This window comes from Hemitrygon akajei, chromosome 10, assembly GCF_048418815.1.
Source record: "Hemitrygon akajei chromosome 10, sHemAka1.3, whole genome shotgun sequence".
NCBI lineage: Eukaryota > Metazoa > Chordata > Chondrichthyes > Myliobatiformes > Dasyatidae > Hemitrygon > Hemitrygon akajei.
In genome coordinates, this window is record NC_133133.1 from 30,160,273 (window position 1) to 30,174,829 (window position 14,557).

Sequence of the window (14,557 nt, forward strand, 5' to 3'; positions counted from 1 at the left end):
ACCTTCTGGGAGTCTTGCAGGAGGACTCCTAAGTCCCTCTGCACCTCTGATGTTTGAAACTTCTCTCCATTTAGGTAATAGTCCGCACTATTGTTCCTTTTACCAAAATGCATTATCATACATTTCCCAACACTATATGCCACCTGCCATATTTTTGTCTATTCTTCCAATTTGTCTAAGTCCTGTTGCAATCGCATTGTTTCCTCAGCACTACCTACCCCTCCACCTATCTATGTGTCATCTGCAAACTTTGTCATAAAGCCATCAATTCCATTATCTAAATCACTAACAAACAATGTGAAAAGCAGCACTCCTGCTCCCTGATTCTGATGGAACTCTGGCACACTGCTAGCGTCTTCCACAGAGAAGACAGATGCAAAGTACCTATTAAGTTTATCTGCCATTTATTTGTCCCCCCCATTACAACCTCACCAGCATCATTATCCAATGGTCCAATATCAACTCTCACCTCCAGTTTACTCTTTATATAACTGAAAAAACTTCATGTATACTGCTTTATATTATTGGCTAGTCTGCTCTCATATTTCATCTGTTCCCTTATTATAGCTTCTTTAGTTGCCTTTTGTTGGATTTTAAAAGCTTCCCAATCATCCAACTTCCCATTCACCTTTGATACCTTATATGGCCCTTCCTTGGCTTTTATGCAGTCCTAAACTTCTCTTGTCAGCCTCGGTTCCCTACCCCTGCCATTTGAGAACTTCCTCTATGGGACATATCTATCCTGCACTTTGTGAACTATTCCCAGAAACTTCATCCATTTCAGCTCCGCCGTCATCCCCACCAGTATCCTCCTCCAATTACCTGGGCAAGCTCCTCCCTCACGCCTCTGTAATTCCCTTTACTCCATTGTGATACTGACACAAGTGAGTTATGCTTTCCCTTCTCAAACTGCAGTATGAATTCAATCATATTATGATCACTGCCTCCGAAGGGTTCCTTTACATTAAGCTCCCTAATAAGATCAGGCTTATTACACAACACCCAATCTAAGATCGCCTTTCCCCAAGTAGGCTCAAGCACAAGCTGCTCTAAAAAGCCATCTCGTAGGCATTCAACAAATTCCTTCTCTTGCGATCCAACACCAACCTGATTTTCATAATCCTCTTACATATTGAAGTCCCCCATTACAATTGTGCCATTACCTTTATTACATGCCTTTTCCAGCTCCCTTTGAAATCTCAACACCACATCTTGGCTACTATTTGGAGGCCCAGATACGATTCCAATAATATTTCTTTTACCCTTGCAATTTCTTAACACCACCCACAAAGAATCAGCATTCTCTGACCCTATGTCACCTCTTTTTAAAGATGTAATCCCATCTCTTACCAACAGAGCCACACCACCAACTATGCTGTTCAGGAGTATGCCTCAAAAACACAGCATTCATCATTTAGGACGCCCGCCCCATATACTTCTTGTGAACATTCACAGTTTTTACTATTGTGTATTGCATTGTATTGCTGCTGCTTAACAACAAATTTCATGACATATGCCGGTGATATTAAACCTGATTCTGATGATGGTTGCAGTCAAACTGTGTGTTCAAAGTTCATGCTTAGATACATCCACGTGGATGGGGTAAATGAAGGATATACATGAAAATCTCTGCAATAGCACGAGTTGTTTTTCAGAAATGAAATGGTTTTTAAAAAAAGCTAAAACAGCATCCTAAACATAAGAGATTCTGCAAATGCTGGAAATCTTGAGGTCCACACACAAAATGCTAGAGACTCAGCAAGTCATGAGGTATCTGTGAAGGGGAATTGATTGGAAAGGAAGCCACGATCAACCCCCACCCTCACCCTTTTACTCTGACTCATCTTCTTTCTCCAGTCCTGCTGAAGGACCTCAGCCCAAAACTTCAACAGTTTACTTTTTTCCATAGATACTGCCTGGCCAGCTGACTTCCTCCAGCACTTTGTGTATGTGTTACCACAATTATCCTGCTTATTTTGTATAACCTCATGAAGTGTTGAAAAGGATTACAAAACTAAGTGACAAAGAATAGCAGAATTGTACTGAATTGAAGGTAATGACTGAAGGGTGCATGCCATTCATTTGTTATGTTTCAGCCTAGCAAGATAAATGTATTGCAGAGAATTTAAACCTTACAGAATCAGTTCTCACAAAATGCAGAAGAGCAAATGCTTCATGCAACACATTTCCTCTGACCTATTTTGCGTTGCAGTGCCCAAACATGAACTCGGAGGAGATTGGTCTGAAAAGAGATTTTGTTTGCAACATCTTTGTGCTAATAAAATCAGATAATTGAAGTACAAATTGATTATAAGCCAAGTTCCAATGATAATTCATGGGAATAAAATCATTAACCAGAACATTAGACTTACAATTTAATCTCTGAGTTTTGCCTCCAGCTTTAAAAGGCAGGCATTTATTTGATTTGTCCAGTTACAGAGGTTACAAATCTATTTAACAGATCCCAAATCAGAACTTGAGTTTGGTGCTGCCATTATAAACAAATGACTCATGAAAATAAGATTAAATTTAGCAGCGATTAAAGATAGACCAACAAAAGTTTAAAAGAACAATATTGTCTTAAGGCCAGTACATAGACAGCTTTGAAACATTAATTTATGGTCATTCAAAGGATCTGGAAATTATACAGGGATTTAACTCTTGCCTGTGGAAAGCTGCTTCAGTTCTCCATTAAAATCACAGTGAGCAATCGTTTACATTAAGATTTGCGTTTAACATGGAAAATTAAGGGAATAAAATTTTTTTTAGATTTGTTTTTACAAGACTGTTTAATGTTTTTTTTAAACAGTTAATGGACAAATATGACACCTCTAATATACATTTTTTCAGATATTTACAGATTAGGAATTTTTTACATGATTTTTTACCGAATTACCCCTTGGCCTGCTCTTTAAATTTGGCTTATGTTATTTTTCAGTTTAAACCTTTTCAAAAACGATTAATAGCTATCATTTATAAACAGTTAATGAATGCTGGCATGTCGCCTAATGATAGGGTTCAACACACCTGGGAAGTAGAACTTCAACATTCACTTTCAGATAATCAATGGAGTAAAATTTATTATTTAGTCAATAATTCATCTATTTGCGCACGCCATATCTTAATTCAGTTTAAGATAGTACACAGGGCCCATATGTCCAAAGATAAACTGGCGCATATTTTTCCTAATATAAGCCCTATTTGTGACAAATGTAACGCAGAAGTGGCTACTCTAACTCATATGTTTTGGTCATGTGTAAGTTTAAATAATTTTTGGAGGGATGTGTTTGGAATATTATCTAAAGTTATAGATATGGATGTTCAACCTAATCCACTTACAGCAATTTTTGCAATTATTCCAGAGGAAGCAAGCCAAGTGTCTGCTTCTGCCCAACATGTGATAGCTTTTTCAACTTTACTGGCTAGGAGAGCTATTTTGCTACACTGGAAAGAATCTAATCCATCTACTGTTTTCTATTGGCTCTCCTCCATTATGTCATGTCTAAGCTTGGAGAAAATTAGAAGCCGGACATTTGATACATCCTTTAATTTTGAACAAGTCTGGTGACCCTTTATTCAATATTTTCAAATGATTTAATTTATTTTTATTTATTTACTTTTCTTTATTCTCTTTGGGGAAAATCCTTATCCATGAAGGTTCGGAGATGACTGGAAGGATGTGTTTTTTTCCCCTCTCTTTTTTTCTAATTTTATCCTCAATTGGACTGTCCAATCTTTCTTTTTCTTCCCTTTTTTTTCTTTCTCTTTTTTTTGTTTCAGTTTAGTTAGTGGGGTTTTTTTCTTATCAATAAAATTTCCAATCTTTTTTTATGATTGCTATGAGGAGTTGTAGTTTTTTTTGACCATTGTATATATAACAGCATAATATATTACCTATTTGATTTTGACATTATATACTTCCTGTTTTTACTATTGCTGTTATATGTCTTTTATATTATCTATTTGCTAAACTCCTCCTCTGATTTGTATATTCTTTATTTGAAAATCAATAAAAAATTGAAAAATGAAATGAAATGAAGATTTGTGGAGAATGCCAGATAAAATGCACTGTTCCTGGGTGGTAAAATAGGAAAGTTAGGGAAAAGAATCTACCCAAGTCGCATCAAATCTAAACTGGAACTGCAAGATTAAGAAGACATCTCCAGGTAGTAAATTCAAATTTTAAAATATTAATGCACAATTATTGAAAACCTCAGCAGGTCAGGCAACATCTATCGAGGAGAATAAACAGTTGATGTTTTAAGTGTCCTAGCCCAAAACATTGACCATTTATTTCCCTCCATAGATGCTGCCTGACCTACTGACTTCCTCAGTCATTTTGTATATTGCTCTGGATTTCTTGTGTTTTATCAATGCACTGTGGCGACCCATTTCCTAGCACACTCGAACCGGCTCACAATTAGCCAGCGCGCAGGCACAAAGGCTAGGTCCGCAACAAAGGGAGAAAAGCCTGGGGGCGTTTGTGAGTACGTGTCTCTTGGAGCATCCGCGCCCGGGGAGGGCGGGATGAGGGAGGCTTTAAAGCAAGGATGTGAAGTTCGAATAAAATTAACCTTGACTGCAGTTTACCGACTCCGTGTCGTTATTTTAGCGCTGCGTGTAGCACACCGCTACAGCACAATATTTTCAAGCGGGAGAATTTTTTCAATATACCTTTCCCTAGCCAATAAAATTTCACTAAATCTCGAGAAGGAATTTATTATGAATCTACGCCTTTTCGCAGATGGTTACCAACTAAAATGTCAGTCATGACAAAAACACACAGTTTTCAGGTCAGTCGTTGACCATCATATCTGCCAACTCAAGGCCTTACTTTGATCAAACATCACCTATTAATTCAAGGCTACTTCTTGATCTACCACTTTTAGAACAGTACAGCAAGGAACAGGCCTTTTGGCCCAAAATGTTGGGCTGAACCCGCTAAAAAGCAAATCAAATGCACCCAAACACTAACCATCCCTACCTATACCATGTCCATATCCCATCTTCCTTACATCCATGTGCCTATCCAAACATCTCTTAAAAGCCTCCAATGTATTTGCCTCGACCACAATACCAGGCAGCGCATTCCTGGCATCAACCACTCTCAAGAGTAAAAAAACTTACCTTTCACATCTCCTTCGAACTTACCCCCACACACCACCCAACGCCCTCTGGTATTAGATATTTCAACCTTGGGAAACAGATACTTTCTGTCCACTATGTATACCTCTCATAAGCTTGTAAACTTCTATCAGATCTCCCCTCAGCCTCCAGTGCTCCGGAGAAAACAACCAACATTTATCCAGCCTCTCACGATAGCACATCATCTCAAAACCAGGCAGCACCCTCTCTGAAGTCTCAACATCCTTTTTATAACGGAGCAACCAGAACTGTATGCAGTACTGCAAATGTGGCCTAACCAGTTTCATACAGTTGCAACATAACCTCCTGACTTTTGAACTCAATGTCTCAACTAATAAAGACAAGCATTCCATAAGCCTTCTTAACTAACATCGACCTGTGTAGCTACTTTCAAGGAGCTATGGACTTGGACCCCAAGATCTCTCTGCTCAGCAACACTGTTAAGAATCTAGCCTTAACAGTGTACCGTCTTCTTGTATTTGCCCTATCATGGTGTAACACATCGTATTTATCTGGGTTAAACTCCATCTGCCATTTCTCTGTCCATACCTGCAACTGATCTATATCATGCTGTATTCTTTATCAGTCTTCTACACTACCAACAACTTCGCCAATCTTGGTATCATCTGCAAATTTACTAACCCACCCATCTACATTTTCATCCACATCATTTATATACATCACAAACAGCAGAGATCCCAGCACAGATGCACTTATTACAAACATCCAGCTCAAATAAGTCCTTTCACCCACTACCCTCTGTCTTCTATGTGCAAGTCAGTTCTGAATCCAAACAGTCAATTTGCAACGGATCTTATGCATCTTAATCTTCTGGATTAACCTCCCACGAGGGACTTTGTCAAACATCTTACTAAAATCCATAGGACAACTGCCCTATCCTTATCAATTTCTCTCATCACCTTGTCAAAAAACTCAGTTAAGTTGGTAAGGCACAACCTGCCATGCTGGCTCTCCGTAATTAGGCCATGAGTTTCCAAATCCTCATATCTCCTATCCCTAAGAATTTTCTCCAACAATTTCCTTATAACTGGCATGAGACTTACCGGTCTATAGTTCCCAGGATTTCCCCTTGTTCCCTTCTTAAATAGAGGTACAACATTAGCCACTCACTAGCCCTCTGGGACTTCGCCTGTGGCTAAGGAGGACATGAAAATACTGTTCAAGTGCCCAGCAATCTCACTTCTTGTCTCCTTCAATAACTTGGGGTAAATCCCATCGGGTGCTGGGAATTTACCACCTTAATACTCAGTAAGAGGCTACTTCATTAGGAACTTGCTCTTTATTATTTACCTGCATTATGTTATTTTTGGCTATTCTTCACACTTTATTTTGCATTGTTATTGTTTTGGAAAAAAGAACAATGTATTTTCAGACTCCCTTTAAAATGACCTAAGCATGGAACTCAAATAGCATGAGAAAGCACCAGAACAAAAGCGGAATTTTTATCTTCTCAGTACCACTATGTTCTCTGATGATAAGGCCGGAAACTCAAGCTTCATTGAGTTTTCTGTTGACTTATAATGCTTAAAGTATCATTCATTGCAAGCTACCGAGGACAATAACCAGCTCACTGAAGAGGCAATTTGCACTAGATTATTCGAGAAATTTATGGCCAAGATGCAAGTTAAATATTTTCTAAACTAAATAACAGGTTTTATGTTTATCAACTGAATCACCTCATGACCAATGTTTAAAGAACCTACAAGAAAAAATATATGAGGTCATCCGGCCTTATCATCAGGCATCAACTATGACACAAAAAGTTAATGCATTTAATATTTCCCTTATTGAATCAACCTTTCCCACTGAAGCCATGGTTATTTTTTTCTCTTGAAAGGTCACTTAGTACACAAACTATCAAGAATATTACTTTGGCCCAAGGATATGAGCATTTGGTAATACTTGTGTAACAGTTCAAAATTAGAGTTCAGCTACATACAAAGGTGACATATTACTGTAAAATCTGACCCAATCACGAAGTTCAGAGAAAGATAGTAATCAAAAAGTCTTTGTACAATGGCTTATAGAAGTCAAGGAAAGCAAAGCACAAACAGATACATGACTTAAGACCATAAGATTTAGGAGCAGAAGTGGGCCATTCAGTCCATCGAGTCTGCTCTGCCATTCAATCATGGGCTGATCCACTTCATCCAATCATCCCCACTCCTCTGCTTTCACCCTATACCCTTTGATGCCCTGGCTAATCAAGAACCTATCTATCTCTGCCTTAAATACACCCAATGACTTGGTCTCCACAGCTGCTGTGGCAACAAATTCCACAGATTTACCACCCTCTGACTAATTTCTCCACATCTCTGTTCTAAAAGGACGTCCTTCAATTCTGAAGTCATGCCCTCTTGTCCTAGAATCCCCTACCACGTGAAATAACTTTGCCATATCTAATCTGTTCAGGCCTTTTAGAATGTTTCTATGGGATTCCCCCTCATTCTCCTGAACTCCAGGGAATACAGCCCAAGAGCTGCCAGACGTTCCTCATACAGTAACCCTTTCATTCCTGGAATCATTCCCGTGAATCTTCTCTGAGCCCTCTCCAAACTGCACACAATACTCCAAGTGTGGTCTCACGAGTGCCTTATACAGCCTCAACATCATATCCTAGCTCTTATATTCTATACCTCTAGAAATGAATGCCAAGGTCACTGTAGTCTTCAAAAGAACATATCACCAAAACAAAAGCCATCACTAGCATGGAAAAGCAAATCAACAGTTAAAAACAAGAAAGTCCCAAGTAGTATCCAAATTTACAGGCACAGGAGGCACAAGAGCAACACTCAACAACTCAAGAACAGCTTCTTCCCCATCTCCGACGGATTTCTGAACAGACCATGAACGCAACCTTATTATCCGTTTTTTTCTTAACACTGTTTATTCTGTATTTTAGAGCAATTTTATGTCTTTGCATATGGAAAACCCTGAACATCCACTGCATAGCACCATCCAGAGACAGAGAAGCAGCTTCAGCGGCAGGTTGCTATCGATGCAATGCTCCTCAGACAGGATGAAGAGATCATTACTCCCCAATGCCATTCGGCTTTACAATTCAACCGCCAGGGGAAAGATATGTTAAAGTGCCGGGGTTATGACTGAGCTTAAGTTACCATTCAATGTATTTTAGTAAACTATTTAAGAACTTTTTAAAAGCTATTTATTAATGCTTTTTTTGAGAGGGTGATTTTAGATGCATATCATATTTATACTGAGTTAAGTATTGTATGTAATTAGTTTTGATACAATAAGTGTATGGGGCATTGGAAAAATGTTGAATTTCCCCATGGGGATGAATAAAGTATCTATCTATCTATTCTGTTGCCACAAAGCAACAAATTTTGCATGTCTAAGTCAGTGGTAATACATCTGATCTTGTTTCTAATTGTTTCAATAACTCTAATGACTCTTCCACTGGCCTTCTTTGCTCCAGTGTAAGTGATCTACTGTCTCAAGACTTTGTTCATAATTATAGGTTTCTCAAACATGATATCACCTCCATCAGCCTACACTATACACACCAAAATAACAGTAAACACATTATGACTGCACACTAAGCAATACATGTCTAAATTTCTATCTTTCCTTTCTACTCCTATTCATGTTCTTCTTTGTGCTGTCAATCCTGCCTCTAACGGCACATCAAAAAAATCATGAATTCCAGTCTCATTCCAAAGCCTTAAGCATTTAATTCAAATTTAGTATTCATTGCTATGTTAGAAAAGTACCACTTTGTTAGTTCTGTTGGATGAGAAATTAAACAGAAGCTGTAATTAACCAATCAGATGGTCAACGCTACCCATCGAAAAACATTAAATTAACATTATTTCACAGCTGTTTGTGAAGTCTACAGTGTGCAAGTGAGCTGCAGAACCTTCACAACATTATAAAAAGAAACTAACCTTCAAAAAGAATTCTATTAATTATATTTTTTAAATGCACAGTTCATCATGAATGCACCTTCTTTATTACAAACCCAGAAGGTTCACTATGTCTTGAAGAACATCTGGCCACTGATTTTGCTGTTTCGATGCTGCCATCAGGTCGAAGGTACATGCGACTGAGGACTCACAGCACCAGGCTCATGAACAGTTACGACCCCTTAACAATCGGGCTCTATTGAGACGTTCCCACAACCATATTTCCACTTTTATTTTATCTTGTTCTTTCATGCTCTCATTATTTATTGCTATTTATTTATATTCACATTTGCACTGTTTGATGCTTTTTATGCTCTTCCACTTTCATTGATTCTGTTTAAGGTTACCACGGACTTGCTAGGTATGCCTATAGAAAAAACCTCAGGGTTGTATGTGGAGACACGTATGTACTCAGATAATAAATTTTACTTTGAACTTTACAACAATACTTGAAATAGCACAAGTCCAAGCAAACTGCCATTCTCCCTGAACTCAGTTTACTCAAGCATTATTTTCTAAATTGCATTCGTGCTTCAAATGGGCTCCAACAAATAATATCATAAAAAGGGGCATGGCTCTCATGTCGTATGCCATGCATTATCTCAACCTACAAAATTCAAGGATAATCAAATGAGAGGGCAACAATAGGTTACATAGCATGATTGCATTCTTTCCTCACTTCTATCATTAGGTGGTAGAGGGGAGGAGGAACGGAAAGCGCTTGCATTTTTTACGATAATAACCTTTACTTTGCTGACTCCTTGTAATTTTGAAATCTGTTGTTCAATGGTCTGTACACAGGAATTGCAAGTCATTCCCTCCACAGATATCGTAATGCAATACATTTTGCCTCTTCCGCTCTCTCTTCTTTGGTCTTCACATCACTGCAAAAATTAAAGAGCAAAATTACAATGACAGCAAATCACATTTAAACCACCAGACTGCTCTGACGGGGCCACACACCAGCCAACTAGGTTTTCTTCCACATTTACAATGCATATCCTCAAAAACAAAGTGATGCAAATTTCTTCATTTTAGCTTGGAGAAGGTTACGAAGCATGAAAAAAATTAGATCACAATGGACAACAGCAACTTTGTAAGTTAAACACTTTAAACTTCCCCAAGTCTGTAGCACGATCAGATAGAATGAAATACTGATCAACACAATGAAATACTAGAACATGCAATAAAAATCGTGGTGGAAAGGGTGGCACTTTAATGAGATCCTACATGTAGAAATCCATTAAAAAAGATTATCTCTCAATTGAAAACTAATAGTAATAATGCATGTTTTGGAGCAATTGTTAATTAGTTACCTTTAATTATTTCAGTTTCTGTAAACTTACATTTCATCTATGCTCTACAGCAATTTTCTCTCCTTCAATCCTTCATAAAAGGTGGATAAAGCGGCTGTTCTGAAGTTCAGAAACTGAAATAATCTTTTTTTTCCCCTTTATAATCGCCTCTAAAATTTGGAATAATCAAATAACCTGATCTAAAAATATTAACACTGATAATATTTTGTATCAACACTACTTCCCTGATTCAATCACAATATAACGTCAAAACATAAAAACATATTTCAACATCTTCGTGTGGTCAAAAATACTGAATTTCTGTTGGCTTAGATTATTTGAAAAATAAGAAATTAATTTTAGCCTTCAGTTCACTCATTGGTATACACCCAAACCCTTTTTATTCAATGTTGATTCAGTTCACACTGTTGTTATTTTTCCACCAAGACACACAATTATATGACTCTGTAATCTATATTAGCAAACTACAATTTTAACCACATCTACCTGCGTGGTTTCCTCACTTGCCATACATATCATTAAATAGCATCTTTACAAATGCCACCTGTATAATTACATTGAAGAGATACAGAAGTATCAATGAAAACTTGCTTGCACCCTTGCCTGTGCAAGTGAAATGCAAATTTAAGTGCAATTCCAAAGCATGTTATGTGGAGACTGAACCACAGTTGTAATGCCCTGGTTCACATCTTTACTGTCATGCTGTAGGTATTTCATTTAGCAGCTCTGTAAGAGCTCCTGTTCTGCTTTCAGGTTGTTTGGGTTATTGTTGAAGATAAGGGATGATGTGGCAAGTGTGTCATCCAATTAGCGGGAGGTTTTCTTCGTGACGGACAATAAGGTTGGGCCTGGGGGTTTTTTGGTCGAGAGGAGATGAAGAGAGAAGGTGCTGGGGAGAACCGGTTGTAGCATAGATTGCTCGAGATGGATTGTGAGTGACGTTCGGAAGCTGGTGTGTGCTTTCACGTTGACTGAGGGACCAGCGTGTGAGTGACAGAGAAGTTCAAGATGAGCTCCAACTTGTGCACATTGGACTGTTTAATTAGAATGGGCCCTTTTCTTTTCGTTATTCTTTACTAACCCTTCACTGAAGATTCATAAATATAATTCCTTTAATCGTATGCAGAGTACTGTCTGTTATTTCGTGGCATTAATTTGTAACAGGGTAGCAAATGACGCAGCATCCACACAAATCAAGGTTTGGGATGGGATCAAGTGCGGCTCAATCTCACGAGTTTGGTAAAGTCGGATTTTGTCTTCCCTAGGCTTATGCAGCCAAGGAAACCAGGGTGTTTCACAGTGCTGTAAGAATGTACCATTGCCAGAACTTAAAGAGGCCCAGAATAAATAAAATTTATTTCAAAATTGTTACCCTTCCCAAATGGTACTAAAGTATTTGTTAAGATTTACGAGAAATTCATAACTGGGTTGCTTCCGAAGGCTTTCAGATTATGAAAAAAACTGAATATGAAAGCAGAAATGTAGACTTCATAATAATATTGCACAGTAGATTAGGTTGAATTATGAACACGATACAATTGACTTTAATTCTCAGTTTGGATAAAACTTCCGTGGAGTTAATACTTAGCTTCTTTTCTCAACTTCTCAACAACCATCTCCCATCCTATTTCATCAAACATCCAAACAACGATCATAATTTCTCCCAATTAATCAAAGTTCAAAGCTAATTTTATTATCAGAGTACACATATGTCACCACCTACGACCACAAGATTCATTTCCTTGCAGGCATACTCAGCGAATCTGTAGAATAGTAACTATAATAGGATCAATGAAAGATCGAGTGGAGTGTAGAAGACAACAAACTGTGCAAATGCAAATATAAGTAAATAGCAATAAATAACGAGAAAATGAAATAACAAGATATTTGGTTGTGGGAATACATCAATGGATAGGCGAGTGCAGATATCCCCTTTTGTTCAGAGCCTGATGCTTGAAGGGTAGTAACTGTTCTTGAACTTGGCAGTGCGATTCCAGAAGCTAAAACCAAATGTATTCAGTAGAGGTCACAAATTCTATTCCCTATTTGATCTTGCTAGTGTCCCATCAGAACTCTACTTCCTAAATGGACTCTAGTTAGCCTGCAATTCTGTTTCCTTACCATCATTGCTTATGCAAAAACACCAGCGACATAAATACTCCACACAAATTCAAGTTGTTGTTTCCATTTCTAATTGTTCTGGCTTCTGAAATTCTTATGCATGCTTTTAGTACCTCCATATTCAATTCTTCCAACTCCTCCGTGAACCAAAATTCAGAAAACCTACACCAGTCCACTGACATTCCTTTCAAAACTACATAGATTCCTGACCTAACAACGACTCAAAATTTAAATAATCTTCGTCAGCAAATCTGTCCATGGCATTACCTCTTTTCATCACTACGACTTTCTCCAATTCCACCCACTTCCACGCTAACGTCCTTAGAATCGTCTATTTTCATCACTAGCTGTTTCCATTCTAAACTCTGAAAGTTCTTCCTGATATGGCCTTGTTCTGTAGAAAATCTTCCTCACACTTCATGGAACAAGACTTTCGTCAACCCTATCAATAACCCAGTCTTTGACTTGCTGTCAATTTTTACTTAGTCATTTCTATACAACCTTGTAGGACGCGTTTGAGATCTTTCACGGTTAACTGAAATGAAATCTGTTGCTACAGCGTCGCTATTAAGACTGATTTACTATAAGTTATTGCAGTGCTAGCTTTCAGTTAGGATCTCCTACCATATATTCAATTTATGCATGAACAAAGGCTGTGTTTAATTTTAAATTTATAATTCATTTCTTGTGTTGCAGTAATTAGTTTGATGCTTATTTGAAATGAACACTTTAAAAATCCATCCTCGTTAGTTTCATTGCTAATAAGAATTTCCAGTATTTGCTTTCATTCTGCTCCGAGGAGCCTTAAGAGTCTCGACCTGCATCCGACCCTCCTACTAAACACAAAATCAGATCTTTAAAAACAATAAGGCTTTTAATTTGCGCCGAGATACGTTACCTTAGGCCTCGATCGCAAGGTAGCAGCTCACATTCTACGTGCCTAGTGGCACAGCGGCTCGAAAGCTTTTTCCACCCGGAACCGATCAGCTTGGCCACTGCTCCCCCCGGGATGAGATTGCCAAGCGGAACCCGCTCCACGCATGCGTAGAACCCGTGACGCGGCTGATACTGATAAAGTTGTGGAGGACGGGGTGGAGATTGTGAAGGGTATTTGTGGCCTTTAAATGTCATCTAAAGTGAACAAAATGTCGTCGACGGACTGCTAATAATAGTGAAAAGACAGGTGCGTCAATGGAATATGACTTACTGGGAGAGAAATTGACCAATGAGGTGTGCGCCCGTTAACGAACCCTTGTGGTGTCCCAGTATCATAAAGCAAGGGAATTGAACAGCAGTTGGAAAGAAACGACAGACAAAAATGAAAGGCGTTAAGTTACAGATGCCTGAAACGAAATTGAAAGTGAATTCTGGAAATAGCAGCATTCCGAGAAAACGAGTTAATGTTTCTGGTCAATGACCCTTCTTCCAATTTAAAACTGTAGCTTAAAGAATGTTTCTGTAATGAAACCATTTCCACACGTCAATCATACCCTTGAGTATCTGAGAGGTGACAAAAAGTCACAGACTATCGCAATTATTTCACTTGACTGTCCTGTTGTACATATTTATTACACATTACTATAAATTGCACATTTAGACAGACGTAAAGATTTTTACTCATATATGTGAAGGATGAAATAAATTCAATTCAGTACTCCTTCTCCACAGGCAGAGTGGTGGAAGAGAAATAGGGAGTCTGACACAAAGCTTCTGCATAACCTATGGTCAATTAGAAGTTACCAGGTCAGTAATTACTTAACAAAGAGTCCCTCCACGTTATGTCAGGAGTTTAGAGCAAAACTGGAACAAAATGTTGATGATCTGCCTCTTCAGCTAATAGAAAATTGACTGCAGTCTCACCCGCACGTGTGGTATATAGTATCCAGGCTGCAGGAGTTTGGGGGAAGAAGAAGACTGGTGAGGGAGCTAGTTATCTGTGAAATGTATTGCACCATTTGTTATTAGGGAGCTTAATGTAAAGGAACCCTTCGGAGGCAGTGATCATAATATGATTGAATTCATACTGAA

The 14,557-nt window shown here is 38.2% G+C and overlaps 1 protein-coding gene across 1 annotated transcript in view; it reads right to left on the reverse strand.

Moving 5' to 3' along the window:
- The window catches only part of atp7a (ATPase copper transporting alpha), an 80,993-nt gene extending 67,447 nt beyond the window's left edge, over positions 1–13,546 (reverse strand). Inside the window, exons 1-2 of the mRNA XM_073057985.1 lie at positions 13,428–13,546; positions 9,836–9,976 (exon numbers count right to left, since the gene is read on the reverse strand). Of these exons, the coding sequence (XP_072914086.1) occupies positions 9,836–9,937 (102 nt within the window). The 5' untranslated portion in view covers positions 9,938–9,976; positions 13,428–13,546. The remainder of the gene's footprint in view (positions 1–9,835; positions 9,977–13,427) is intronic.
- Positions 13,547–14,557: the final 1,011 nt, after the last annotated feature.